This window comes from Microplitis mediator, chromosome 11, assembly GCF_029852145.1.
Source record: "Microplitis mediator isolate UGA2020A chromosome 11, iyMicMedi2.1, whole genome shotgun sequence".
Lineage (NCBI taxonomy): Eukaryota > Metazoa > Arthropoda > Insecta > Hymenoptera > Braconidae > Microplitis > Microplitis mediator.
In genome coordinates this window covers 67739-80048 of record NC_079979.1, presented here as the reverse complement: position 1 = coordinate 80048, position 12310 = coordinate 67739, and the positions used below count along the sequence as shown (strand labels likewise).

General features: G+C 30.8%; 1 protein-coding gene across 1 annotated transcript in view; it reads right to left on the bottom strand.

The window, feature by feature from the left end:
- LOC130676864 (cell adhesion molecule Dscam2) overlaps positions 1 to 12310 on the bottom strand; it is a 44166-nt gene that overhangs the window by 4866 nt on the left and 26990 nt on the right. The window contains exons 3-13 of the mRNA XM_057483362.1: positions 11494 to 11636; positions 7107 to 7271; positions 3769 to 3915; positions 3547 to 3687; positions 3039 to 3470; positions 2809 to 2962; positions 2317 to 2738; positions 2111 to 2256; positions 1590 to 2025; positions 1223 to 1516; positions 371 to 1141 (exon numbers count right to left, since the gene is read on the bottom strand). Coding sequence (XP_057339345.1) covers positions 371 to 1141; positions 1223 to 1516; positions 1590 to 2025; positions 2111 to 2256; positions 2317 to 2738; positions 2809 to 2962; positions 3039 to 3470; positions 3547 to 3687; positions 3769 to 3915; positions 7107 to 7271; positions 11494 to 11636 — 3251 coding nt within the window. The remainder of the gene's footprint in view (positions 1 to 370; positions 1142 to 1222; positions 1517 to 1589; positions 2026 to 2110; positions 2257 to 2316; positions 2739 to 2808; positions 2963 to 3038; positions 3471 to 3546; positions 3688 to 3768; positions 3916 to 7106; positions 7272 to 11493; positions 11637 to 12310) is intronic.

The following is a 12310-nucleotide window of genomic DNA, read 5'->3' as shown; positions in this document are numbered from 1 at the left end:
AGAAAAAATTTTTGCCCAAATGGGCTTATTTTATAAAACATCACTCTGGAAATTTTTGACGACTTCAGTTTTTGAAAAATTAAGACGAAAAAATTAATTGAAAGTGATAATCCTCGAAAAAATTTGGATTTTTTTTTTAAAAATTGAAAAAAAATAGAAGATACCTATAAATAATTTTACTATAATTTTTTTCAAAAACTACACGTGAAAACAAAGAAAATGAAAAAAAAAAATTGCCATTTGGTTTATCATCGCTATTTCAATTTCAAAATTTTTCAGCCAAATCGAAAGGGGTCGGGGTCAAACGTGGTCGATTTGGCGTGAAATGCGCCATATATTGTTATAATTTTATTTTAATTATTCTAATTACCTCCTTCTTGTGTTGTACCAACAATTGTTGGACTAGCAGGCCCAGCAGCAATACTATTGAATGCTTTTATTGTAATATCATATTTTGTAAATTTTCTTAATCCTGTTAATTGAACTTTAGTAGTGGCCCATCCATTAACAGTAAGACTTTTACTTTGATTAACACCTGATGTTGATGCCGAGTGTTCTGACCAAGTAACAATGTAACCCAATAAATCACCATTACATGATTCTTTTGGTGGTGGTTGCCATGTTACTATTAATTCACCAGATCCACCTGATTGTACTTTAACATTTTGTGGTGGCTCTGTAGGAGCTTCTTCTTGAGTTTTAGCAACAACTGGTGGTTCTGTTGGTTCACTTGCGTCTATTGAATTTATTGCAATAATACGAAATGTATAAGTTATTGCTGGATGAAGACCACCCACTAATGCTATTTCTTGATCATCATTTCCACTATTTTCATACATTGAAGATGGTGATGATGATGTTGATAATAAAATATTATTTTGATTTTGAATTGAATTTATAGAGCCACCGGTATTAATAATAATATTATTACTGGCAATATTTGAATTACTACCCGGGGTAAATGTAACATTATGTGTTTTCGAAGGATCCCAGTCGTCAACTGGACCGTGATTTAAAGCTCTATATTGAATAATGTAATTTCTGATGGGACTATTTCCATCAAAAGACCTACGCCACGATAGCCGAATTGATCTCGAGCCAATTTCAATAACTTCTAGTGCTGTAGGTGGATCTGGTCGTTCTGATGGATACATAAATTTTTTTTTCATTATATTAGTAATTGTAAAAATAAAAAAAAAACTATTTATGCATAAAAATATACCTTGAACAGCTAAATAAATTAAATGTTCACTTCTTCCATATGCATTGTCAGCAGTACATCGATAAACTCCCGAGTCTTGTCTATCACTTATACCTATTGATAATTGTGATTTTAATCCAGTATCAGTTTTAACTTGACTTATACTCAGTCTATGGCTATTGGTATCTATTCTTTCATTATTATGTAACCATTGTACTTCTATTGGATTATCACCAATAACAATACAGTCAAGTGTTACTGCATCGCCTCGTCTTATTGTTACATTTTTACTTTGGCTTTCAAATCTAGCAGGTTCTATATAAAATTTATAATGATAATAATATATAAACATATTGAATAGTATTATTATTATTATTATGATTATTACCATTAACTGAAACGTAAATAACTTTACTGAGACCCGAGCCAATACCATTGTTAGCTCGACAAAGATAGTGGCCCTCATCTAGAGGACCCGCTGCGGCAGTCCACAAAGATCCATTTGGTAGAATCATAATCCTACTATCCAAACTCTCAGCCAACTGCTGATAGTCATTTGAATTTCTTCCTCTACTTCTGAGCCAGGTAATCCGTGGTGGTGGGAAACCCTTGGCTTCACAGTGAACATTTAATGGATTACCCAGTAGACTAGCTACATCCTGAGGTTCATACGTCCACTGTGGTGGAACTTTTACCAACAATTCTGTCGTATGATTAACTTTAGCTGCATTATTTGTTGCAACACATGTATATTTTCCACTATGTCGTGATGTTAGTTCTTTGAAAACAAGTAAACTAAAAAATTCAGCTCCTCTTTCTTCAATCTATTGTTATTAAAATATTAAATCATTTTTTTTAATTATCAATAATATAAAATAAATATAATAATAATAATAATAATTGAGTTACTCGAAGTGATGAAGGCAAAGGTTCACCGTCTTTGAGCCAAGAAAAATAAATTGGTAGATCGCCAGAAGTAACACCACATGTGATTTGTGCTCGACTACCTTCTTGTAAATTTGGTGGGAATGCAAATGGGCTCATTACTGGTGGACCTATTTTATTATGTTTATTTTATTATTATTTTATTTTTTTTTGTTATTAAATAAACTTACTGCTGACAGTTAATTTAATATCTCTGCTGGCAGTTTCTCCAGTACTGGCACGTACAGTGCAAGTATAAGTACCAGCATCATCTGGATCAACTGTTGCTATTGTTAAATATCCCTCAGTATCAACGCGATGTCGCATATCTAAAGGTAATTCAACTCCACCTCTTGACCATTCGACAGTTGTTATTGGATATCCAGAATATGGACAAGCTATTGTTGTATCTATACCGGCAATAGCACGTACTGGACCTATTGAACGAATATAAGGTGGTCCGTATATATTTAATCGTGCTTTATGCTCAACTGAAGCAAGAGTATTTCTTGCAACACATGCATATAGTCCACCATCTTCAGCACCAGCTGATGTTATATTCAAGTGACTTATTACATCCCCCGACTGATCAACATACTGTCCTATAGCGTATCTACATAAATAACATTACAACTATTAATTTAAATTCTAAACAAGTATTAATAATAATAATAGTTATATACCTGTGTCCCTGAGCAATTTCGCTCAAGGGTTCACCGTCTAATAACCAGATGAATGAGGGTGGTGGTGAACCAGTTGCCGAACATCTTAACGACACTGGGGGACCGGGCCTCAAGGCTTGTTCAATAAATGTATATTGCAGTTCAGGAACGGTATCTTTTAAATAATACATAAAAAATTATAATTATTTAAATAATATTGTCATTATTGGTAGTGATTGTGTTGATGTTACCTCCTAATTTTAATTCAGAAGTTGCTTGAGCATTTTCTTTGTCACTTCTTACTAAACACTGATACATTCCTTTGTCTTTACGACCTACGGATCCAACAATAAGAACTAAAGGTGCTAATAATCGTATTCTTGTATCCTGTGAACTAAGAACAGGTACTCCATCGTGTAACCATTCAACACTTTCAACAGGATAACCTTCAACTGTACAATTCATGGTTGCTGATTCTCCAGAATTAATAACTTGAAGTCGTGGTTGAATTCGAGCATTTAACTTTGACGTTACAGATAAATGAGTTTCAGCTCTTTGCTCTCCAAATTGATTACTTGCTCGGCATATATACCTTCCGGCGTCTTGGGCATCAACCCGACGGATTTGCATTAAATCACCCCAAAGTTGAATTCGTCCAAACGATTCTACCGGTATCGAATGTCCTATATATACACATGTAATTACCATCTAATCTTTTTTTTTCTCTACTTTTTTTCTTGTTTCTTTTTTAATACTGACCATTGACGTCACGATACCACGTAAATTGAGGAGGTGGACTACCTTGTGCTGAGCAAGTTAAATGAACATCTGATCCTCTCTCCGCTGATATTGCTATTTGTGAATGTTGCATCAATCTTGGGGGCATTGATCCTGTAGGTTCTATTTTTAAATAATCAATAATTATTAATATTCGTCAAATTTCTTACCATATTTTCTAAGCTTTTTTTTTTTTTTTTATACCTGTGACTGTTAATGTAACATGTTCACTTTTTCTGCGTTCTCCAGTTAAAGTATGTAAAGTTAAGCACCAGTAAAGAGCTCTACCATCATCTGCTCGAGTATTTCTAATGTGAAGATCACCCTGAGAAGTTACGACAAATCTTCCACCTGTTTATTTATTTATAATTTAAAAGTTTTAATATCGGACAGGGTAATTTATTAATACAAGTATAAGAGTAAAGTGAAAAAATGTATAAAAAGAATATCCAGTAATAGGTAGTAGGAGTTATCTAGTGTGTTGAAGCTTTACGAAAAAATTAAGTATAGTATGAAGTGGATACGTGCAAAAGATGAAAAAGGGGTTGAGTATTGGTGGCGGCAAAGCGTGCGTCTGATGCTCTCTCCGTCTATACTACTGCGAAGGAAAAAGAAGAAAAAATATAAAAAAAAAGAAGAAGAAGCAATTTAATATCGCCTTCGCGGATGGAATAAAAATACGTTGAGATAAATAGCCGGTATTCCCACAATTCCCTCTGCGTGTTATATAACTTCTATCTATTTTCTCATGTGTAGAATATATATATATATATACTGTAGATATATCTTACTCATTTCTTCAAATTTTCACTCTATAACTCACAACCATTCGCCTACAACATGCACACATACATATATAAACTTGTAATATACAATTGCATTTTCTTTTCTCTAGCTATTTTTTCAATCAATTCAATTTAACTTATTTACTTTTTTCTATATATATGTGTATATATAAATAGATTAAATAACGCTTTAACGATTTTATTATTATTATTATTGGAAATTTATATAAAAAATCTGGCAAACGATTGACCTTACGGGCCAACTGCAAAACTTGTTTCAGAAAATAGGGCATGTTAGGACCCGACTTTGCAAAATTTTTTATTTTTAATTTTCGTAGTGATATGGTAAAAATCGATAAAAGTATACTATTGGAAATTTTTTTCCATTTAAAAATGTATAACACTTACGGTTAAGTAATATGTAAATTAATGGCATGCGTGTATTTGAGTTATATGGATAATATTGAAAAGCTAGAGAAATAGGTAATAGACTTTGTGTGTATACACACTAAAATACAATATGTGGTATTTATATTTGTGGAGGTATAAAACAAACGTATCACACCTCGACACGCCCGCACGATACGACCTGCACAGTATTATTCATATATATATATATATACATAGGATATCAAGTAGTTGTGTTGGTGTAAAATCGGAGATAGGGATGAGAGAGATACTTGAACAAGGGTTGGAGTAGTGTGTGGACGGGATAAACCTGAATGGTAGGGCGCGCATGCTACTCCTAAGCCAAATCGTATAATATTATATAGTAATAGTAATAGTAATAGTAATAGTAGTAGTAGTAGTAATAGTAGCAGTAGTAGTAGTGGTGCTATATAGTAAGTATAACCTGTTACGTTAAACCAAGTTGCATAAATATGTATGGAACATGAATGCTTAAGTGTCGTGAGGTATAGTATGGACTATGTACTGGTCACTATATACTAGTTATCAGAATTATACATATATAGTATACATATAGAGAGAACTTTGATAAAGGTATACGAAAAAGGACTATAAAGTTGTAGAAAACGAATCTTATATGTATATATTTATTATATTAATCGAGTAAAGTTTGTCGTTACATTTGAGTGTTATGTAAACATTTATACTCTATATAAATATAAAAAAATGCTTAACCTGAGGGCCAGCCTTAAAGCTTTCCGGTGTCTTTCAGCTCAATGAGCTCTTTAACTAAAAAATATTATTTACATAATCTAATTTCTAAGTTTTTTTTTGCAACTAAATTTTTAATTTTCATTTCATAGGAAAAGTTTAAAAATTATTAGAAAAATTATATTGATTAGAGGAAAATAAATACTTGTTTCGTATATGTTTTAGACATATTTAGATAATTATTAATATTATAATGATTTATTACAGTTACATATTATATTTTTTAAATTATCGACATAATTTTTCGATACATAGTTATTCGACAAGTCGATTAACGTTAAAATTTAAAATAAAAACTGATTATAAAATAAAAAGAATCACATTCAAAGAGACAAAAAGTATTAAAAAAAAAAAAAAAATGAAAAAAAATAGAAAATTAATAGTGGAATAGAAAAAAAAAAATAAAGATAAAGAACGAAAGAGTCCCTGGGAGTCTGTCGAAGTGAAAATACAAAGGCATAATAGTTGTATAGAGAAAAAAGAGAGAGGAAATAGACAAGAGAATAAAAAATGTGAAAAACAAAAGAGATTTGACTCTGATAGTCTTGTATGTATATGTCAACTACGGGATATCCACTCAGTAAATATATATATATATATATATACCCAGTTTACATATGAGGTCGAGGGTTGATAATTATGAGAGAAAATAAAACGTTTTTTTTTTCTTTAATAAGACTAAGTACATAGAGATTGAGAATGATTAAACAAATGTTATAGTAAATTGAGTATAATTTTAAATTTTTAATAACATTCACATGAGATATTATTTTGTGAATTCCTGTTAAAAAAATTTTAAATTAAAAAAAAACGGCAAGTTATTGGTTTTGGTATACGATTTTCGAGAATCGAGTTTTCAACAGATATCAACGTTTTCAGGTCCTTGGAAGCTATTCTCATTAATTTCGAATTAGTTTCAAAAATACTAATGTATATCACTGGGTATCGTCGAGCTTGACGAGCTCGAATATACATTGCAAATAACGTTTACGAGCTCCTTTTTTTCAGTGAAATGTATATATTTCTGGTCCAGCCGTTTTTTAGCTCAAAAAGTTTACCAATAATAACGTGTCCGAGCTCTCTTAGCTCGAAAACGACGACAAGTTTTGGGGTTGGTCCACAGGGTCAATCGTTTTTCAGATTTTTTTATTTGAAAAGATTCGAATATTCACTGATTTGCAGCACTTTTGTCTGATTCATTTTAAGAGAGTATACACGTGATTTATTTAGAAATACCCGTTGCATTATAAATAGTCTGATCACTGCGGTTTGTTTATTAAAATAATAATGATATTAAGGCAATTATTATATAAAGCAACTAAGTAAGAATAATAAGCAAAAGAGCTCACGAATAAAAGATTACAGTACAGTGAGTTTAAGTCTCAGTGATTGTTGTTAAGACGAAATACTAAATGATCGTAATAAGGGTTCAAGTTAGTTTTATATAAATATATATATGTAATGGATCTAGACGCTAGCGTTTTATATTATCTGGCTCGTTTACTATACTTAGTTTAAAACACTTTTTATTATCTATATTGTTATTATGTACAAGTTATATAATTATGAATAATTTACCTGTATCAATACTACCAGGTAGTAAAATGGCATCGTCTCGATACCATGACGTCACTGTTAAATGTTCTTTAACGTCTTCTCTCGCAGTACAAGACAATACAGCATTACAACCTTCGACAACCGGCGATCTGTTTACCCTCACGTCGTATCCAGGTACAGTGAGAACTATAAGAGAGTAAAATTTAAAAAAGTAAACGTATAAATATATATAGCATAGAATGTAACAAAGAAAAAGTTATATATATACATAAAGTCTTTTTTCGTCATAGAGTACGATTGCTAAAGCACCTGTACGTACATGATTTCTAGTTACTACTACGACATGATCAGAGGAAAAAATGAAAGAGAAAAAAAAAGTTTTTTTTTTTTTATTTCGATATATGTTTTATAGTTATGTGACATGCATATATACATATATCCTATCTAGTAAGCACAGTTTTCAGTTTTTTCTGTTTTTATATATGTATATACTTTGACTTGAAAGGGTTTTCCGTAAAGCTTTATCATCGGTTGCTGTACTCGTATAAGAAATACCACGTGATTGATTACGATCCAATCAAGTACGACGCAAAGAGGATTTTTATGCTCTAGTCCGATTTATAATTTATATATATATTCTGCACATAGTATATACATATGTAGCGGCTTTTATTCATTGTGATGTGTGATGTGCAACTCAAGAGTTGCGAATGAAAATCAGTCTGATTTATGTATGTATATATATATATACAGAGTGGTTCTATTCAACAATCGATCATTCTTTTATGAGTAAAATATAAACCAGTGAAAAATGTCAATTTTTTTTCTTCCGTTCCTTGTGTGAGTAGTCCATAACATAGAGAAAAAAAAAAAAAAAAAAAAAAAGCAAAATAAAATTGAAAAGGATATTCCATACACGCACGCACGATAGTCGCAGAAGGAGTAGTAGTATTAGTAGTATCACTAGCTTTAAAGCTACTACACTACTGTTGTATGCATATGTATGATTATATAGTATAGTATATATAGCTTGAGGCCGAATGATAAGCGACGATGGCGTCGTTGACTACGTGGTGACGACGGCAATGAAGATGAGAGGGGAAAGTAAATAAAATCATGGTGAAACGAGACGGATGATATAAAATGTGAAAATGAAGCCAATATACCTGAGAAAGTATAGGATCTCAATCGGAGCGCAATGCTGATGGATATACAACTTTCAGTGATGATATTTTTTTACGTTTCAAAGGCATTTTCATTTTATTTATTTATTTTTTTTTTTTTTTCAAATTGATCAAAATTAACTTTTCTTCGGTATTGGAAAATTGCCCTATGTATTATATATTTTATAAATCTGTTTACATCGTTCAAGAGAATAATGAATAATATCGAGAAATATATGAATTCATAAAAAAAATTTTTTATATAAACATTGTCAAAAAGTACAAGATTAAGAAAATAATTCTCTATCTCTTCTGTTTTTTAATTCGAAAGCAAAATGTACTCGGTGTCATTACAGGAGATTTGTTACGACCTACATTTTTTCTAAATTATATACGTTCAAGGTTATAATATTTTAATTTTTAGATAAATATATTAAACAGTATTAATCCTGTAAAATTTAGAAAAATATTCGCGCTTGTTACAAAATTTTTAAATATATGCATATAATTTTAAAAAATATTTTAATGAGTATTATGTGAGATATAGTTTCAGTATTAAGCCTTAAAGTTATTAAAAAATAAAATAAAAGAAATAGTAAAGGGTTCTTGATAAAATCGAGTGCAAGCAGGTGCTGGTAGGTGGGTGGGTAAGATGCATCAGTACATATAGGTAACAACAGTAGCGGCATAACAGAGAGCTACTGAAAAAGAGAATAAGAGCAGGCGGAGAGTAAAAAGCGCGAGAAGGGCTGTCATAAAAGAATAAAGTTTAACAATGACTATATGAGCTATAGAAAAAAAAAAAAACAATGAAAAAAAAAAGGAAAAAAAAAAATAAGCCCTCTCGAAAACTGTTTGGTCCGATGTCATTTTAGATAAGTCGAGGTTCTTTTCAATTCTGTTTAGTCGCGTCTTTGGCCTTCCAAAGGTTTGCACTTACTCTTCTGTTGAACATATACATGAGATTGTAACTCTAGATAAAATATATACTATATAGATCATAATAAGAGGGCGGAACACGAGTTGGGGGGAAAGCATTCAAGAGTTGTAAGTGTGCAATCACTTATGCTTTTTGAATGCTATATAATTTCTATATATACAAGACCGTAAGATCTAGAAAGAGGAAGTAAATGAACTTGAAGTAAGATACCACCCTATGCACTATTCCGATATATATATATATATTTATATCCTCTTCTTGAATGCCTGAGGATACATAAATTGAATCGTCCGTCGTTGTAGTCTTCGTAGAGACGGGGGAAAAGTTTTCTCATGATTAATTATTCTCTTTTTGATGTCGCATATATATCTACTTTTATATATTCATAATACGCTTTAGATTGATTTAATTATACGAAAAAAAAGTTTTAGCGTACACGAAATAATTTACTGTTAAATTTTAAACTAGGATTTATTTTTTTTTTATAATATATATATAGAAAGTATGCTTTTAGGGTTTTAATAATTAATATATAGTTGGGGTATGGGACGTGTATTTAACGAACGTGACAGGCACACGACTGCGAGACAGAAATAAGAAAAAATTCGCAAGAAATGTTGATGAATGCCAGGTCACTCGTTTAAATAATTAAATATGTAATTACTGCGTAGAACGAAACATATTTTAATGAACGTTCCTCTTCTACATCCAAGAGAGAGTCTTTAGAAAATATATATTGCATAAGCGCCACTTGCGCTCTTTCTGCAGCCTACTTCCAAAGGGTAATGAAACATCACTCAGTAAGAGAGTAGTACTGCACGATATATATATGATGAAAAATACCCAGACCTAATAGAATTGACGTCAAATACGAGATATTTTAAATACATATATTCTGTTGCGGCAAACTCATACAATCTTGTTTCTGACGTTGGCGGCATAGAAATCTGATAGCAATTTAATTAGGGGGTATAGAGTCTATATATTTTAATATTACTTATATTATTTGGCGTGGAAAGAAAATCAAATATATAATAATTGAAGCAATACCAGAATTTCGTATAATTTGAATATCTATAATTGTACATTTTATTTACAATGTGTCAAAATAGTTTATGTTTATAGACGAGAGCTGAGCAAAATAAAAATTTTTTATGAGTTAAGTACTCGTATATCTTTTACTGTTCTATACATGATATAATTGCCATGAAAAGTAAATTTTTTTTATATTTATATTAGAAAGTTTAATAAAATTATTTCCATAGTGAAATAGAAAATATAATTTTTGCAGTAAAACTAAAGTGTGTCGAAAAAAGTTTTTAGATATCCAATTTTGCCAGCCGCTATCGTATATCATCTCGACCCAAACAATAATAACAATGACAGTTTTTCATATGATATAAATGCTGATGTGATTGCATGATATATAGAATATATAAGATGTAAAAGAAAGATCTAAAACTGAGATATATAGATGTAAGGACGGGCATGTAGGAAACTAGGAAAGGAATTGACGACGAAAAGATGTACGAAGTAGAGCTTATCATACATAAACTGATGGTGTGTATGCTGGGATAATCAGCTATTTAAATGGCATATCACGTGCACGGGGCCCCGGGTTAGTCCATGCGCAAATCATACTTTATTTTCTTCATTTTATTATATTATATAATAAAATTTAATGTACTGAATTGAATTTGAAAATTTTTATTGATATTCAATAAATTATATAATAATAATATCAATATTATTAAATTAAATGAAATTAAAATTACAATAATATATTCTAAAGTACTTGACAAGATAAGAACAACATCAGGAATATAAGATGAAAAAAATAAATGAAAAAAGTGTTGTTGTTTTTGTAGTCGTCTTCCTCGTCTTTGTTGTCATCGTATTCGAATTCAATTGCTGATACACGAGAGATGTAATTGGATCTGAGTGTCTTGAATGTAGATGGTACATACTATGGATGAAGGTTTAAATTCAATGTGTATAGGAAAGGTGGAGAAGGTATTTCACGGACAAGCTGTCTAGGGGATGAGAATAAAGTGTAGGATCAACTATCTCACCCCTTCTCTTTCTCTTTCTCTTTCGCATTCTCTCTCTTATTATCCCTACATATATATAGTAAGACAGGATCGCGGTAGCTAGATAGGTAAGATTATTACCTTCATAACACGTGCAATAATACTGCTTTTGAATTTATTATCAAGTAATAACTGTTTTGATACAAATATAAATATATAAAATTTAAACACTAGCATTGATTTTAAAATAATTTATAAAAATAAAAAAAATATACCAGCACGAAGTGTAACTTGACGAGATATAACAGTACCAACTGAATTGCTGGCTCGGCATCGGTATCGTGCGTTGTGAACTTCTGCTCTAAAGTCCTGTGCAAGAAACGGAGGAAAGTAGAGAGTCCCATTACCCAATAGTTGTCTGAAATAAAAAAATTAAACAAAACCATTATAACTATCATCAAACTTATTCTCTCTATACTATACTTTGATCAAAATAATATTTTTCCTTAAACATATATAGAAATTTTTTTAATTTTAATATAAGAAGTAGCTTAAATCACGTCATCGTGTGATGTGTGTTGTTAAGGTTTTATAAACTTTATAAAAGAATATATATTCTATATACAAAGAAGACGATCACGGTGAACACGATGTCAGCTGACTACTAGTCTTTATACATATTTGACATGTTTCTGCAGGAGCTTGTCGTTTTCCCGTATTTTCTTTGACTGTCTGCGAAAAGCATATGAAATAAGCAAATATCGTTAGCTATGGAATAAAAGACTTTCAAACAAAAATAATATCATTTTTTGGTTCGCGTTGTCTGCGAAAACTATCAAATTTTTTTATTGAGGCATACGTAGAACCAATGTGATAAAAATTTAATAATAAGTATAAGTAATTTATTAACTTTGCTTAAAAAAAAATCGGTCTATATCGGTTGACCCTGCGGGCCAGCCCCAAAACTTGTCGCTGTTTTCGAGCTCCTTGAGCTCAAGGAGCTCGAAAATACTTTTGTAAGAAGTTGTTTTTGAAAAAAAACTTTTTTTACTATTTTTTCTCCAACGATATCTCTCAAACGAATTGACCGAT